This window comes from Lissotriton vulgaris, chromosome 11, assembly GCF_964263255.1.
Source record: "Lissotriton vulgaris chromosome 11, aLisVul1.2, whole genome shotgun sequence".
In the NCBI taxonomy this organism is placed as follows: Eukaryota; Metazoa; Chordata; class Amphibia; order Caudata; family Salamandridae; genus Lissotriton; species Lissotriton vulgaris.
This window is the reverse complement of record NC_141699.1, coordinates 281,965,998-281,981,688: the sequence shown is the minus strand read 5'-3', so window position 1 is coordinate 281,981,688 and position 15,691 is coordinate 281,965,998. Positions and strand designations below refer to the sequence as shown.

At 47.4% G+C, this 15,691-nt stretch overlaps 1 protein-coding gene across 1 annotated transcript in view; it reads left to right on the top strand.

The window, feature by feature from the left end:
• LHX5 (LIM homeobox 5) overlaps window positions 1-11,090 on the top strand; it is a 48,127-nt gene extending 37,037 nt beyond the window's left edge. Inside the window, exon 5 of the mRNA XM_086944740.1 lies at window positions 10,169-11,090. Within this exon, the coding sequence (XP_086800866.1) occupies window positions 10,169-10,539 (371 nt within the window). The 3' untranslated portion in view covers window positions 10,540-11,090. The remainder of the gene's footprint in view (window positions 1-10,168) is intronic.
• The last annotated feature ends 4,601 nt before the right edge of the window (window positions 11,091-15,691 follow it).

Sequence of the window (15,691 nt, the reverse complement as noted above, 5' to 3'; positions counted from 1 at the left end):
GGTTTAATGAAACACAGAGACTAGAAAAGAAACAATGCAAGGTCCTGGAAAGACTTTAGATAAAAGTCTTATATAGAGGAAGCCAAAATCAGTTATAGAGAAGCGCTAAAAAATACACCATGGGCTCTGTAAATCTGTTCGAGCAGCTTTTTACTCAGACAAAGTTCTAAATGCTCAAAATTGTCCCAAAACACTTTTAAATTGGTGAAGGAGTTATCTGATTCTTGTAACTTTCCTCCCACTCCTCTGCTTTCTCAAACTCAATGCAAGGATGTTGCCCTCTTTTTTTACTCAAAAAGTGGAAAATATCCACTCCCAATTGACCAGGGACTGCACTCAGGGAGCACAGCCAAAGGACTGTTGTAAACACTTATACTCAGAACCTTTCTCTTATAGTCTCTCTAAGGCACCCGGCCCACTGCTGACCTGCCTTTAAAATGTAGTTCTTGGTCCCCTCTGGGCATCGCTTCTCTCAAATCAATTCTTCAGTCGATCAAGTCAGGTTCACCGCTGGATCCTTTACCACCCAACATTCTCAAGCAGTTGGATTCTAGCCTCCTACGTCTCACTCAGGAAAGGGTCTGTTCCCCAGAAGTGGAAACATGCCATGGTTCTTCCACTCCTGGAAAAAGCTAACTTGTATCCTGTCAAATTGTTAGATTTCCGCCAAATCTCCCTGCTGCCCATCTTCTTGAAGATTTTGGAGAAACAGGTCAATGGCCAAATAACCTCTTTTGTGGAAGTTCAACATTTTCACCATCCTTTCAAGTCTGGTTTCAGGGCTGGACACTGTAATGAATCCACCCTTTTGGGTGTAACTGAGCTTCTAAGGCAGCGCCTGGATGAGGGAGGAACAGCTGCGCTTACTTTCTTAGGCTCACTTTGCCACTGGATTCAAACAAGCCGGGCTGAAGACCGCTGGAATTCTAGAAACCGGTCCTCGGAAGCTTGTTTCCGGTCCAGGGAAGGCATGGCTTGGCAGTTCGGGCTGGACTGTTCCCATGAGGCACAGGGTCAGACTGATTTGCATATGGCCATGTCTGAACTGGGGTGGCAGAGTGGGCTAAAGAACGGTGATGGATTAAACCCAGATCTTTTGACTGGGTGTGAGTGTTTGATTGATTCAGATGCTCCGTCCATCACCACCCCCTTTTGTACTACTTTCTTAGACCTTAGCATGGACTTCGATACAGTGTCTCACTCCATCTTGATGGAAAGATTGGTGGCACTCGACCTTGATGGCCTAGCCCTGGAGTGGCTCAGCTCTTTTCTTAATGATCGGTCCTTTCAAGTCTTTACTTTTACTGCAAGGTCCAAAACAAAAAGAAATAATCTCTAGAGTCCCTCGAGGTTCTGTTCTGTGTTGAGTCTGATGTTGTTCAACCCCTACATCCGTCCTTTGGCGGATGAATTGGAGAGCAGTGCCTTGTCTTTTTTCTCCTATACAGATGACATACAAATCATCTTCACTCTGTCATCTCCTCATAACAATGGACCTTCTGATCACAATTTGGGCTTGAGTTGCATCTCCTTATGGAGGAATAAAAAAATCACTCAAGCTCAACGGGGACAACACTGAGGTCATGATCATGGGCAAAAAATCAATTTCTCTGAGGTCCACAACACTGGCCTGTTTTCCCTATGGGCTCTGCCCGCTCCATCCTCAAAGGCCGAGAACTTGGGCTTCCTTCTGGATGACATGCTATATATGAAGCCTCAAGTGGCTACGGTGATGGCCCCTTGTTTTGCAGTGCTCAAATGGCTTAAAAAAGACCCTTTGGCTGAACACCGCCTCTGTGCAAAGGATAGTGATTCAGCCCCAAATTATTCCCAGATTGAATCATGGCAATGTGCAGTACTTAGGAGCCGACAAAGTCACTATCCGTCGGCTACAGGTAGTGCAGAAGTCTGCTGCTAGGCTTCTCTGTCGACTTCCTAAATTTGCCTCAGCATCTAATCTTTTCCATGAGTTGCACTGGCCTACGATCGCTAACCATATCAAATTTAAAGCACCATCTTGCATGTTCAAGGCAAAAGCTGGACTTGACATCCAGCATCTGGTGTGTCCCTACTATAGTCCCTACTATACGTCTCTCTCCTTGAGATCCTTACATCGAGCCTTGTTTACGGGGCCTCGGTTCCTTTTTTCTGGCATGAGAGGGCACTCATTTGCCTATTTAGGCGCAAAACTATGGAACTCTCTTCCAGATTCTCTGAGGAACTGCGCGCTTTCGAAAAGACTTGAAGAACTGGCTCTTCCAATTTTAATCCCAAATTTTCTAGCCACGGCTCTTCTGCATCCTCCCTATACGCTCTGTGCAGGAAAACCCCTTGGGGTAACAATAATAGGGCACTCAGTCTGTTATTTTTGAACAATAATATTTCCAGCAGTCCTCCTGTGGTGCCAGGTGTCCATACTCGGCACTGTGCACGAGCACCAATAAACCGGTGTGATCTCCACTGTCTATCAAATAGGAGGATTGTGGGGAAATGACAGACCTCTGACGAAAAGGTTATGAGGCCATGACGTCACGACCTGCTTTGCCCCTCTCCTCCCTCCTGCCCCAAGCATGTTACCACCACCCCCGCCCCTCCTTCTCACACCTGCCCCCTCCCGCCCTTCCATCACCTGGGCAGCACCTCTGCCCCCTGCCTGCCGCTTTGAAAGGGCTTTGCGCGGCTCCGCGGAGGCACCCGGGCCCGCCTGCCGCCGGCTGCGGCTGATTTATGTGCGTGGAGCGCCGCGGTCGGGTCGATATGGAGAGGCGGAGCCGAGAAGAGGCAGAAAACCCCCGCAGGGCAGAAAAAAAAGGAAGGGGGGTCGGAGTGTATGGCCGTTTGTGAAAGTGCCAGGTTCCCTCTGGCATCTGCTCCGGAAGGGTGCCTGCCCCACAATCTGATATCCCTTTTTTTGACTCCAGTGAATTGTGCAGGCATGACAGGCCTTTCAGTGCAAAATCACACAAACACGCCCACGTGCACTCACCACATTACATACATTCGTTATAATGTTATGAAGCCTTTGACTATAGAGAAGAAAACATGTCTGTTGCGCACACAATAACAACCATTTACCAATGGCATATTTCTGATAAAGGGTAGCCAAGTTCAGTTAGACATTTCATAAATGTACTATAGTCATTATTGCAAAAATGAAAAAATAGCTTCAATCAAAATGCGTATGTGACATTTAATGATTGATTTCCCGTTAAATGACCTCTCGATTACAATTCAATTTCAAAGTGCTTTATTCGAGTATTACTCATAAAAGCAGACAAACATACATGAAATTAAAAAACAATTAAATTTGCATGATCAGTCGAACAGCACGATACATAAATTGACAATTTTAAAACTAACAATTTAAAAACAATGACACATCATATATACAGGTGCAGAAAACAATGTCGTCGACAAATAAAGACCAGAGAAGGATGATCCCAATAACAATATAAATACCCCCAGGAGATCATTCATTAAAAAAGTTCATTGCATTAAGAAAATCAATGTTGGCTGATGACAGAATACGTAAACAGAGAATAGACGAAATGCTAGCAGTCTCTGGTCAGTTAAAATTTACAGAGAATAAACATTAGTTTAGCAGTCTCTGACTATAAATAAATAAGCAGTTACAGAGAATAGACTAATGTCTAGCAGTCTCTGTGCGACTTGATGGCAGTAATTAACTTGCCAACCGTCTCATCCTTAAAACCCACGCCCATCCCAGGTACTTTGCAATTGCAATATTGATCCATTCTTCAATGGTAGATTTTACTATACGCAGTGCCACCATACTACTTTTTGTACCTAAATTCCGACACATAGGAGCCAACCAGGCTAGTCTTGGGGCAGCATATACTGGGCAACAAAACAGAAAATGTCCCAGGGTTTCTTTGCCTACCCCACAAGCTGGGCATAGTACAGCCCCCCCTGGTTTCCATTTAGCTGTTAGGTTACGGAGTGGGAGCGAACCTACCCTCATTTGAAATAACAATTTCCTGTCCAGGGGATTCATTATATAGTCCCAGTACTTTTCATAAATAGGGAACATTTTAGTTTCTAAGTAGCCAGTGGTCATAGTCCCACTGTTGGTATTAAGTAAGCTGCTATTTGCTACATGTTCCCAAAATGTGTCCTTTAACACAGTTTTAGAGGGAAATAAGGCCCCAGCAGGATCTGTCCATAAGGCCTGGAGTCCTAGATTGTACAATGCAATCTTTAATGTTTTGAACCACCTGATTTTATTATAGTGATCAGCTTTAATAACATCAGAGAACCCCTCCGCATAATGAGAGAGTTCTGGTGTGGTCCAAAGTCTGCGCCAGAATAATATCGGGCGTAGTTTGGCCTTTTCCGTGAGCTCTCTTCTACCTAACTCGTAGCGTAGGGGTAATAGTGGGCTACTCTGTGGAGTACCCGTCAATGACCTCAAAAAAAGCAGAAAACCCCCGCAGGGCAGAAAAAAAAGGAAGGGGGGTCGGAGTGTATGGCCGTTTGTGAAAGTGCCAGGTTCCCTCTGGCATCTGCTCCGGAAGGGTGCCTGCCCCACAATCTGATATCCCTTTTTTTGACTCCAGTGAATTGTGCAGGCATGACAGGCCTTTCAGTGCAAAATCACACAAACACGCCCACGTGCACTCACCACATTACATACATTCGTTATAATGTTATGAAGCCTTTGACTATAGAGAAGAAAACATGTCTGTTGCGCACACAATAACAACCATTTACCAATGGCATATTTCTGATAAAGGGTAGCCAAGTTCAGTTAGACATTTCATAAATGTACTATAGTCATTATTGCAAAAATGAAAAAATAGCTTCAATCAAAATGCGTATGTGACATTTAATGATTGATTTCCCGTTAAATGACCTCTCGATTACAAATAACAGCCACATATGCACACAAACACTCATCAAAACACTGACCCATTTTTAAACACAAACGCAAGCCCATGCGTGCGCGCGCACACACCCTTCCTGCCTCTCGGACACGCGCAAGCAGAAACAAACAGCATACATACACAAACAGAAAGGAACAGACAGCCTCAGCTCAAACGTATTCATGTGTTCATGTTGTGTAAACAAGGGCACATACACGCATGCACAAAGTCTCATAAGCACACAGTCCAGTTTTACACAAATGCGCACTCACGTGGATACAGGCATAGTTACTAAAGTTAAACACGCCACCACACGCACACTTATGCTCCTCCATGTTTGCACATAACTCACAGACACTGTCTAAAAACAAGCATGCACTCACAGGTTCGCTCACCCCCTATCATTTTCATTCAGTCACAAGCTGTGGAAAGGAATCTTGAGGGGTCCTGCCTACAAGATACATGGGGGGGCGGGAGGGGGGGGGGGGGCTTAGCACCCATCTCAGCACCCAGTCAGGAGCGCTCAGGCCAGAGGCCCGCCGCCGCCCGTATACAGTGCCGATAGGGGGGACCCTGGAGGTCGGCGCCCCTGTCGCCCAGCTGCGGGAGGGGGGTTATTTCTACAACACTGGTCACATGCACTCCAACACTCACACGTAGCCCACACACGAACACAGCCATACTAATGAAAACAGTCTCACGCACTTACACGTGCTCACACGGTCGGGCATTCACAGGCTCGTGCACCGTCACCCACTCTCGCTCACACACAAAAATGCACTCACTCACTCACCCCTCGCACACTACAAGCACACGCATATGCACTAACTCACACATACACCTCAGAGTCCCGCCCAGCCCAGGCCCAAGTCAGCCCTGCTCCCTGCAGAAGGGGCGCTAAGCCGTACATTGTGTAGAGAGCTCGAGACACCCCCTCTGAACGCCCCCCCCCCCTCCACCGCCCCCCTCCCTCCCTCTCAATCCCTCCTTACTCTGCAGAGCCGAACAAAGATACAGCTGCCCGTCTTTGTACCCCTTTCATGCGGCATTTGTTCCAATTACCTCCGAACTCTCCGAGCATACGGAAGGTCATTGTCACAGACCGGGGCCCCCTCCTTTCATGCTGCCCCCCTCCCTCCGCCCCCAAGAACCCTCTGTTTGTCTCTTCTGCTGTTTGTTTATACCCCCGGCATCATCAAAAAAACAAAACTCGCGTCTCTGCACCTCACATGAACACGCACCGCTTCTTTATGTGTCTGTCTCCGTGGCGGGGTTTGAGCCCCTGCCGCCATTAACCCCCTCCCACCCCTTTCAATAAGTTGCAATTCGCCGTTTGATTCTGTCAAAGGCTTCGTGTTTGTTTATCAGCTTAATGCGAAAACAGGCTGAATGGGAGGTAGTGTTAACGGATTACAAAGACGATTTATTTCGGGTTACGTGTGTTTTGGGGGGCGGGGGTGCAGCGATCGGGCATTTAGTTCGCCTCCACCCCACCCGAATTTCATTCACACATGTTACAAAGGAGACCTAATAACTGGATATTCTATATGGCGAGCCCGCGTCGTGCATGTGAAGGAACGCCGCCCCTCGCGGGGTTTTAACGAAGGGTCGCAGCCAGGATAAGACTGCGCGTCATAATATCCAAATATTGTCAAAATGCGTGTGTAAATATATGTTAGAGTGTCGCGAACCGAGGCGCTAGCAGCTGGTGCCAAAAATATCCCGCGTCCAGTGCAGACTTTGAGGACGAATCCGAACCCGAATTGTCTATTTCATGGTTTGTTTCATTTGGCATGGGTGAAATCGGCCTCCCGCTGGGGTGAGCGTCCTTTAAAAAGTAAAACGGGGGGAATTTGGAGCATTTTCGTTTTGTCAGAAATATTTATCAACGGAAACGTGCCCCGGACACCTAGGAATACGTGTTCATTTGGATGCGCGATCGCTGGAGTGAGCAGTTTAACCTCTTTTCTTAATTTTCGCTTATTCAAAAATGCTTTTGTGTATTTCCAGTATATGCGTTGACATGAATATGGCACGCTGGTATCTGATTTGTACACATTACATACACTGTGGTAGATAAAAAAATACAGGAAGGGGGCTTGTACTGGGAATAATATATGTTATGGTTAAAATCAACTGAAACGTAAAATCTAGACTTGAAACGTTAAGGGTTATTTTTTTACCTGCGGATGTATTTGTGATGCATTGAACATAAGCTGTGCCTGTCGTATATGTGTGGTGATATGCGCAGCTATCGAATGGTTTGTGTGTGTGTTTTCACAGAAAGCCTACTGATACAAACATGTTTGCACTTTAACAAGTCCTATAAATGCCCCGGCATGTTCTCCCTTGATATGTGTGTGCAGGGTCGATTTTATAGCCGTGTGTGAACACGTGTGCAGGTCAAGCCACGTACCTTTTTCACGCGCGCAGGTTCTATCATGCCCATTTGCATATCTGCATGCCTGAAAATACCGTGATACGGTGTATGTCTGGGATGTATGTACAGCCCTCAGTATACAGCAACAGCTGCCTCTGCAGACATGTAGAGGTACTGTATCTGTAGGGCACACGTCAATATCTAGGTATGTAAGTGCAAAGATTATGGGGCAGTTTCTGTGCACGTTTCGGTACATATTTATGTCCCACAGGTGCAGACCACTTAACAAGGCATATGTACATTTCTCAACGTGTATCTATAGCTATACGTGTGCTTGTGCGCAGACACTTTCGTCGTGTGTCTCTGTATGCATTCCTACCAGCACGCAGACACATACGTCATCTATAGAGGTGATTGCACAGATCCATGGCGCAAGTACGATAATTTGTCAGACTTTTTCAGCGCCAAGATATGCTCGCGGGTGCTACTGCACTTTACAAACACACATAACATAATTTTGCGAATACACTCCCTGGTATCTTGAGGTGAGAGCAAGTGTACACGCACGTGCGGATCTGTGTCATATGTCTGCTGCTCAATATTCAGTGACGGATGTCACATGGTCATATGAATGTACGCCCTTTGGTATCAAGTGTTGGCCCTATGCACACGTGTGGATGATGTCACAAGATAGTGTGCATGCACACCAATCCGTATCTAGAGGTGAATGTGGGTGCACGCGCACAGCCAGTTGCTGTCACACGGTGGTGTGCATGAAGACTGATCGGTGTCTAGAGCGGAGTGTGGGTGCACGCGTGTAGGACGTATTTTTGTTCATTACAACGAGCTCAGTTGCTGTCACACGGTAGTGTGCGTGCAGACCGATCCGCATCTAGAGGGGAGTGTGGGTGCACGAGCACAGCTGCTGTCACACGGTGGTATGTATGTACACCGATCAGTCTAGAGTTGGATCTGGGTGCGCGTGTACGGGTGTGCATGTACAGCGTTTGGTATGCAGAGGTGGGTGGTCTGTGGCGTTCTCTTTATCTAGATGTGGCTGGCTGTGCGTATGTACAGATGGTGGTGTGCAAATGCACTCCGGTCCAGAGGTGGGTTTGTGTGCACACGCTCCGGCCTGCGACCCCCTATCCATCTCTTTATCTAGAGGAGTCTCAGCTGGGTGTGCCCGTGTTACAGATGGGGGTGTGCCCGTACACCCCCGGTGCCCAGCGGGGGCGTGTGTGCACGCGCCCCGGCCAGCAGCTCCCCCTCGCCTTCTCTTAGAGGAGTCTCAGCTGGGTGTGCACATGAGTGCCCGCTGGGTGTGCCCGTGTTACAGATGGGGGTGTGCCCGTACACCCCCGGTGCCCAGCGGGGGCGTGTGTGCACGCGCCCCGGCCAGCAGCTCCCCCTCGCCTTCTCTTAGAGGAGTCTCAGCTGGGTGTGCACACGAGTGCCCGCTGGGGGTGCACACCGTACACCCCCAGCGGGCACTCGTGTGCCCGCGCCCCGGCCCGCAGCCCCCCCCCCCCCTTGCTGGCGGTGCACAGAGATAGATCCCTGTAACGCAGCCAGGCTGATACCCCGGGCGCGCCTCGCCGATCCGTGCTGCACTCACTTCGTTAGCCCGCTCTATAATTAAGCCATTGTGCAGCAATTACGGATAATTTAAGGCAAACAATGTCCGGGCTGAGAGGACGGGGCCTCTTTGTGAAGCCGGGGGCTGCCAGTGTGTGCTGGAGGGCCTGGCATTGGGTTTGATTCAAGCGGCCCCTTCTAACGCGTGCAGGAGCCAGTTACCTGCACACGTGTTTATTTTAAAATAAACCCCGGCAGAGCAGGGCTTGGGGTCTCCGTCGCCCTAAGCATGCCCCCTCCTCCCTCGACCCAGCGCTAGGGGGAGGGGGCTCTCTTCACGGCCCCCGGCCCCCTTCTGCCGGGCTCGACGGAGATGAGGGAAGCTGTGAAAATGAACGAGAACCGCATTCACACTTCTCGGCCTCGCCAGCAACGCGCGCCGCGCTGTATTAATGCTTCACGGCTCAGACCTGATGTGTATTAACGCTGTTTTTTTTCTCTTTTCCACTGTCCCTTTTTCTTCCTCTTTGTCGCCTTCTCTCGTATTTTTAACTTTCCTCTTCTCCTTATAATTCTGCTTTTCTCTGCCGTATTGCCCTGTTCTTACACCATATCCCACCCCATGGTTTGGTCTCCCGCCGCCGCCCTTCTTCTTACCTTCCTCTTTCTCATCCTCCCCATTCACCTTTCAAATGTTCTCATTTTAACCCTTTTGTGTCACATTTTTTTAATATCTCTCTGATTTTATCCTCGGCTCCATCCCCTTTCTTCTCTTCCCTGTCTGTTTTTGCATCCTTTGCTGAAACTCCTTCATCCTCTATTTCTCCCGTTCTCTGTCCTTCCGCTCTATATTTCTTCTCCTCTATTCCTCATTCTCCTTCTATTCCTCACTCCACCCTCTCTTTCTATCTCCTCCTTGCCACATCGTTCTTTCTCTTTCGCTTGTCTCCCCTTCTCTTGCCTCCTCTTTCACCCCCTTTCTCACTCCCTAAACCATGCTCTCTCCCCTCCTTCTCTCTATCTCTCTCTTCCCTCTCACTTCTCTCCCTCTCTCTCTTTCTCTCTCTCTTCTCTCTCTCTCTCTCTCTCTCTCTCTCTCTCTCTCTCTCTCTCGCTCTCCCTCTCTCTCTCCTCTTTCTCTCTCTCTCTCTCTCCCTCTCTCTCTTTTCTCTCTCGCTCTCTACCTCTCTCCTCTCTCTCTCTCTCTCCTCTCTCTCTTTCTCTTCATTCTCTCCTCTCTCTTCCCTCTCTCTCTTTTCTCTCTCTCTCTCTCTCTCTCTCTCTCTTTCTCTCTCTCTCTCCTTTCTCTTGCTCTCATTCAACACAGATTACCAAGGTGAATACTACGGACCTCCCGGAAGTTACGACTTCTTTCCGCACGGCCCTCCCTCCTCTCAGGCCCAGTCCCCTGCAGACTCCAGCTACCTTCAGAACTCAGGACCTGGGTCAACGCCTCTGGGCCCCCTGGAGCCCCCTCTGTCTGGACACCACCCTTCAGAAAACCAAAGGTACACGGACATGATCTCCCACCCGGACACCCCCAGCCCAGAGCCGGGGATGACCGGCTCCCTCCATCCCATCCCCGGCGAAGTCTTCGGAGGGGGGCCGAGCCCCCCTTTCTCCATGTCCAGCAACAGTGGGTACAGCGGCCCCCTCTCTCACCCCAACCAGGAGATGAACGAAGCGGCTGTCTGGTGAACCTGGGCACGGACACGGCACGTGGACACATCCGGTGCGGACCGGGCCAGCCTCCCTTTCACCCCGCCGAGCTTTGGACCAGAAACTATCGTACAAGGCATCTTGGACCGGCCTAGAGGGACACCAGATACCAAAAGCCCCATGCAGCCAGGCATCTGCCCCCTGGGCAGGGCAACTAGGGCAGCAGGCTGAAGCCCCCGAGCGAGCAACCGCTGACCCCGAGAAGAGCAGAACCGGAAGGAAGCCTGCTTAGGAGCCCCCGGGCCTCTCTGCTCACAGCACCCCAGGGGACCTGTGAACCGCCCTCTTGAGTCAGTCTGCACACAGCATTCACGAGACACCCAGCATCACAGTGAAATCTGGACACAGAACTCTTGAGTCAGTGTACACAGCATCCATGAGACATCTATCATATAACATCACAGGGGATGCTGTACACAGCACTCTTGAGTCAGTCTGCACACAGCATCCATGAGACATCTATCATATAACATCACAGGGGATTCTGTACACAGCACTCTTGAGTCAGTCTGCACACAGCATCCATGAGACATCCATTATATATTATCACAGGGGATTCTGAACACAGCACTCTTGAGTCAGTCTTCACACAGCATCCATGGACACCCATTATATATTATCACAGGGGATTCTGTACACAGCACTCTTGAGTCAGTCTGCACACAGCATCCACGAGACATCTATTATTTAACATCACAGGGGATTCTGTACACAGCACTCTCTAGTCAGTCTGCACACAGCATCCATGAGACATCCATTATTTACCATCACAGGGGATTCTGTACACAGCACTCTTGAGTCAGTCTGCACACAGCATCCATGAGACATCTATTATTTAACATCACAGGGATTCTGTACACAGCACTCTTGAGTCAGTCTGCACACAGCATCCATGAGACATCCATTATATATTATCACAGGGGATTCTGTACACAGCACTCTTGAGTCAGTCTGCACACAGCATCCATGAGACATCTATTATTTAACATCACAGGGATTCTGTACACAGCACTCTTGAGTCAACCTGCACACAGCATCCATGAGACATCCATTATATATTATCACAGGGGATTCTGTACACAGCACTCTTGAGTCAGTCTGCACGCAGCATCCATGAGACATCTAGCATCACAGGGCATTCTGAACACAGCACTCTTGAGTCAGTCTGTACACCGCATCTACGGGGCATCCAGCAAACAGCACCACTGAATTATGTACACAGCACTCACGAGCCAGTCCACACACAGCTTTCATTATCTATGAGACATTGGCACTTGTAAGTAATTGTCCGAAAAATATTCCTAGCCATGTTTTATTCACAGACCACCTGTGGGTCGTTCTGCACTGGACACCCAGCATCTTCGAGGCACTCACCAGACAGCAGCCCTAGGATGTGTTGCACAGATCACCGCCAAGGGATTTAGCAAAGAGTATTCATGGGCCTACAAAGACTGCACCATTCACACTCTACGGATTGCACCTTAACTTATCCATGATGCATTCAGCATCCCTGAGCCAGCCACAGACAACTTCCTGGTGGAAATTGACGCATTCCTTCTGGGATGCATTCCGCACTCAGTAGAACTGACGAACTCCACATGCATCATCCGATATCTATTTTGCACACAGCATCCCTGATTATTTGTGCATACCACGCCCCCGATGCACTCACCAAACAGCATTCCTGGGGTATTCTGCACACAGCAGTCTTGATGAATTCAGTATACAGCATCCCTGAGCCACTGTGCATATAGCATCCCTGAACATTCTCAGCACAACATTCCTGATGGATTCAGTATGCAGCATCCTTTCGTGAGTTCAGCATACAGAATCTCTAAGGTATTCTGCAAACATCATAAATAAGTCTTTATTCAATTTTTCATAAGGAATTAAAGAAAACGAAGCCAAATATATATACATCCAATTTTGCAAACATCATTCGTGATGCACTCTCTGCATACATCATTTCTGAGGTCCTCTACACACCACCCTCGTGTAAATCCACCCAGAGAGAGCATTGTTGATGTGTTCTGCACACAGCTGCTCCGGTGCATTCTGTAGGTAACATATTTACACCAGCCAATCCCAGCATCCATGCAGCAGTCAAACAGAACATCGCTCGTGCGTTCTGAGGAGCGTCCCAGAATCATTCCCTGAGAACCTAGGCACAGGATCGACGAGCCATCCACACACCACCTCCTGGAAGGCTTGTGAAAAGGCCATCCGTGGATTACCCTTCAGCAACCCCAAGCATTTACAGACAGCATCCATCATACATTCTGCACACAGCATCACTGAAGTATTCTGCAGCCTACGTCACAGGGTATTCTGCTCTCAGGTCCCTGGTCCTTTCTGCACATGGATCTCACAGGTAGTTATGCACATGGAGTCCTTGATCACTCTGCACACAGACAGCCTTGGTCACTCTACACACCAGTTTTTGCACAAGACATCCCTCATAACTGGTCCTGCTGCTCACACACCCCTCAAGTACTGAGTGCAGGACATTTGAGGCATTCCGTGCAAAGAATCCCACATCACATTGGACTCAGCACCCCTCCCAAAAATTCACCGACCATCCTGGAGTGTAATGATACTACTCTCAGCACACATTAGTTAACACATTACATTTTTGGCTCAAAGCATCATCTGTCTTGTAATAGGCTAATACACCCTCCTCAGAACACTGGATCAGAGTCAAGCGGTTTTTTGGGCGGGTGGAGGTCGGGAAGATAAGTTATTTTTTTTTCCATGGTAATCTTGACCAGGGAATGTTATTTGTAAGTTATTTAACTTATGGCATCTGCCGTGAGGCGGGTGAGGAGGACGGCGCGTCTACTACAATACCTTGTTTTATGGAAGTAAAGCAAACGCATCCACTGGAACCAGCACGCCCTCTAGCGGCATTGTTCCCTAAAGGCCTACCTCTTCCTATCCATGACTGCAGGGCTTGGAATAGACTTGGGCGATAAACTCCAAACACCTCATTTTGCAGAACATTTGTTGAAAGAAAGAGCGAACGGGAAAACAGCCTGATTTTGCAAAGCAAACACGGTGAACTCTACTCCCTTCCGGGACAGTTTGGAGATAACCGCATCCACTTATGTATCATATTTTTTGGAAGTTGATGGGTTCGATCCTAATATTTTGTATAAAGAGGCAAATAAAGTATGTTTTTGTGTTTACAAATGTATTTATCAACCTGGATTATCCAACGTGTACATGCTAATTGTGTGTGGATTGTACTGGAAGGAGGGGAGAAACTCTGGCAGTTTGATGCTACAAGACATGCAATAAATATATATGGCCAGGAAATCACTGAGAGAGACAGACACGGGTGCGCATTTTGATAGCCAGCCGTTTCAAAAGCAGCCGCACTCATGGAACGTGTGAGAATATACTTATGTTTTTTATTTGTGCAGCTTCCAAGGCAGCTCTTCCTCAGCATTACTTACTTAATGCACTTTGATGCTCACGCGTTTTTCAGGATGATTAGATCAGTTATGGGAGAAGGTCAGGTGCAGCACAATGCAGGTGTTTGAGCATAGGCGAAATCATGTGCTTAACCCCTTAAATCCTAAAGGTTCCCTTTCACCCCCTAGCGCTAGATCAGTTTTTGTCATTTGGGGCCCTCTGACTCATACATCTTCAAACTTTTTTCAACTAATGGCATCCAGACACAACCTTGCCATTCCCCCCCAAATGTGGCAACTGCAGCGCTGCTCGTGTTTTAATCTGGAGTGTGAGAAGAGTCAAATTTAATTTTGTACCAAAAAGTGGGGGAAATGCTCCTCAAGAAAATGTGTTTTCAACAAAAAAAAAAAGAAAACATACATTAAAAAGGTTTGCTGTGCAAAAACACCCCATTTCCCATTTTACACTTTTCTGCAGCAGGAAGGAAGGGCAAAGATATCACTTTTCTCCATTATTGTTTTCCTTTAGGAATTGGTGGTCAATATTTCATTTTTTTTTTTGCGGTTCCACCAGTGCGTAGTTTGTGAGGAAAACAGGCGTGTAACCTATGAGTGAATCAAGAAAGACAAACATTTTAAAAGCTAGACGATATTTCAACGGGGGGTCATCTGGGTGAATTGTTTAAAGTTTGATAAAATAGTGATGAAATGTGAAAAAAAGATTGTTGGCCAGGGTTTTTTTATAGAACTTTTTCTATTGAAGACAGACCCATGATAGTGGCATGCTGCCATGTTCCCCACATTCTTCTGATTATAAAGATATATAACTTAGAATATCTATCCAAAAACACATGACACCCAGACCACCAACTGATGTTGCTTACCATGATTTTTTCAATGGCAATGAATAATTTATCAATAAAAAACAAAATGAATATAAAATGAAAATCAAGTGGAGCTATACACTTTCAAGTTTTAGCCATGACCCTGAGTTTACTCCGTCAACTTTTGCTTATTTAGACCTTTGTCTTCAAACAATTCCACCATAAAAACAATTGGTATAGATATACAACGAATACTATAAAACTGACAATCCAATTAAACCGATAAAATCGATCCAGTTTACTTAACCTTCTAGATGAAATAAAAAACACATTGAGATCAATTCCTTATTAGTATTTCCTTCAAAGATAATAAATATCTCACCAATGTGCACATTACACCAAGATACTTCATTACTTCATGTCCAGTAAAAAGATGACTGCTTGTCTCCTATTCCTAACATCGTATTTCCTTAACCCCTTCGATGCTGATGACGAGCTCAGCTCGTCATCAGCCACGGGGGGGGGCGTGTGCGGATGACGAGCTGAGCTCGTCTTCTAACGCAGCTTTTTGAAAAAAGCCGCGTAGCGCGAAAATTACCGCCGCAGCGATGAGGTTAAAATAGGTCTCAACAAGGATTTCCGTTGCTCTAAAAAACACGAAGGGCCTTATGACGGCCTTGCAACACTTTTGCGCTGCCGTTTTGTCACTTTATGTGAGCGTAAACAATGCTCCATGATGCACCATATTTATTTAGAAGGTGACACATCTAGGCAAATGCAGCATCTTGTAAGCCCTGCGCCACATTATGCCTGCGTCAGACCCTTATAGGAGTAGCACAGTGAAATTGTTCAGATTTGACTGCGCCTCTTCTAGGATGCTACTGCGTCAAAACC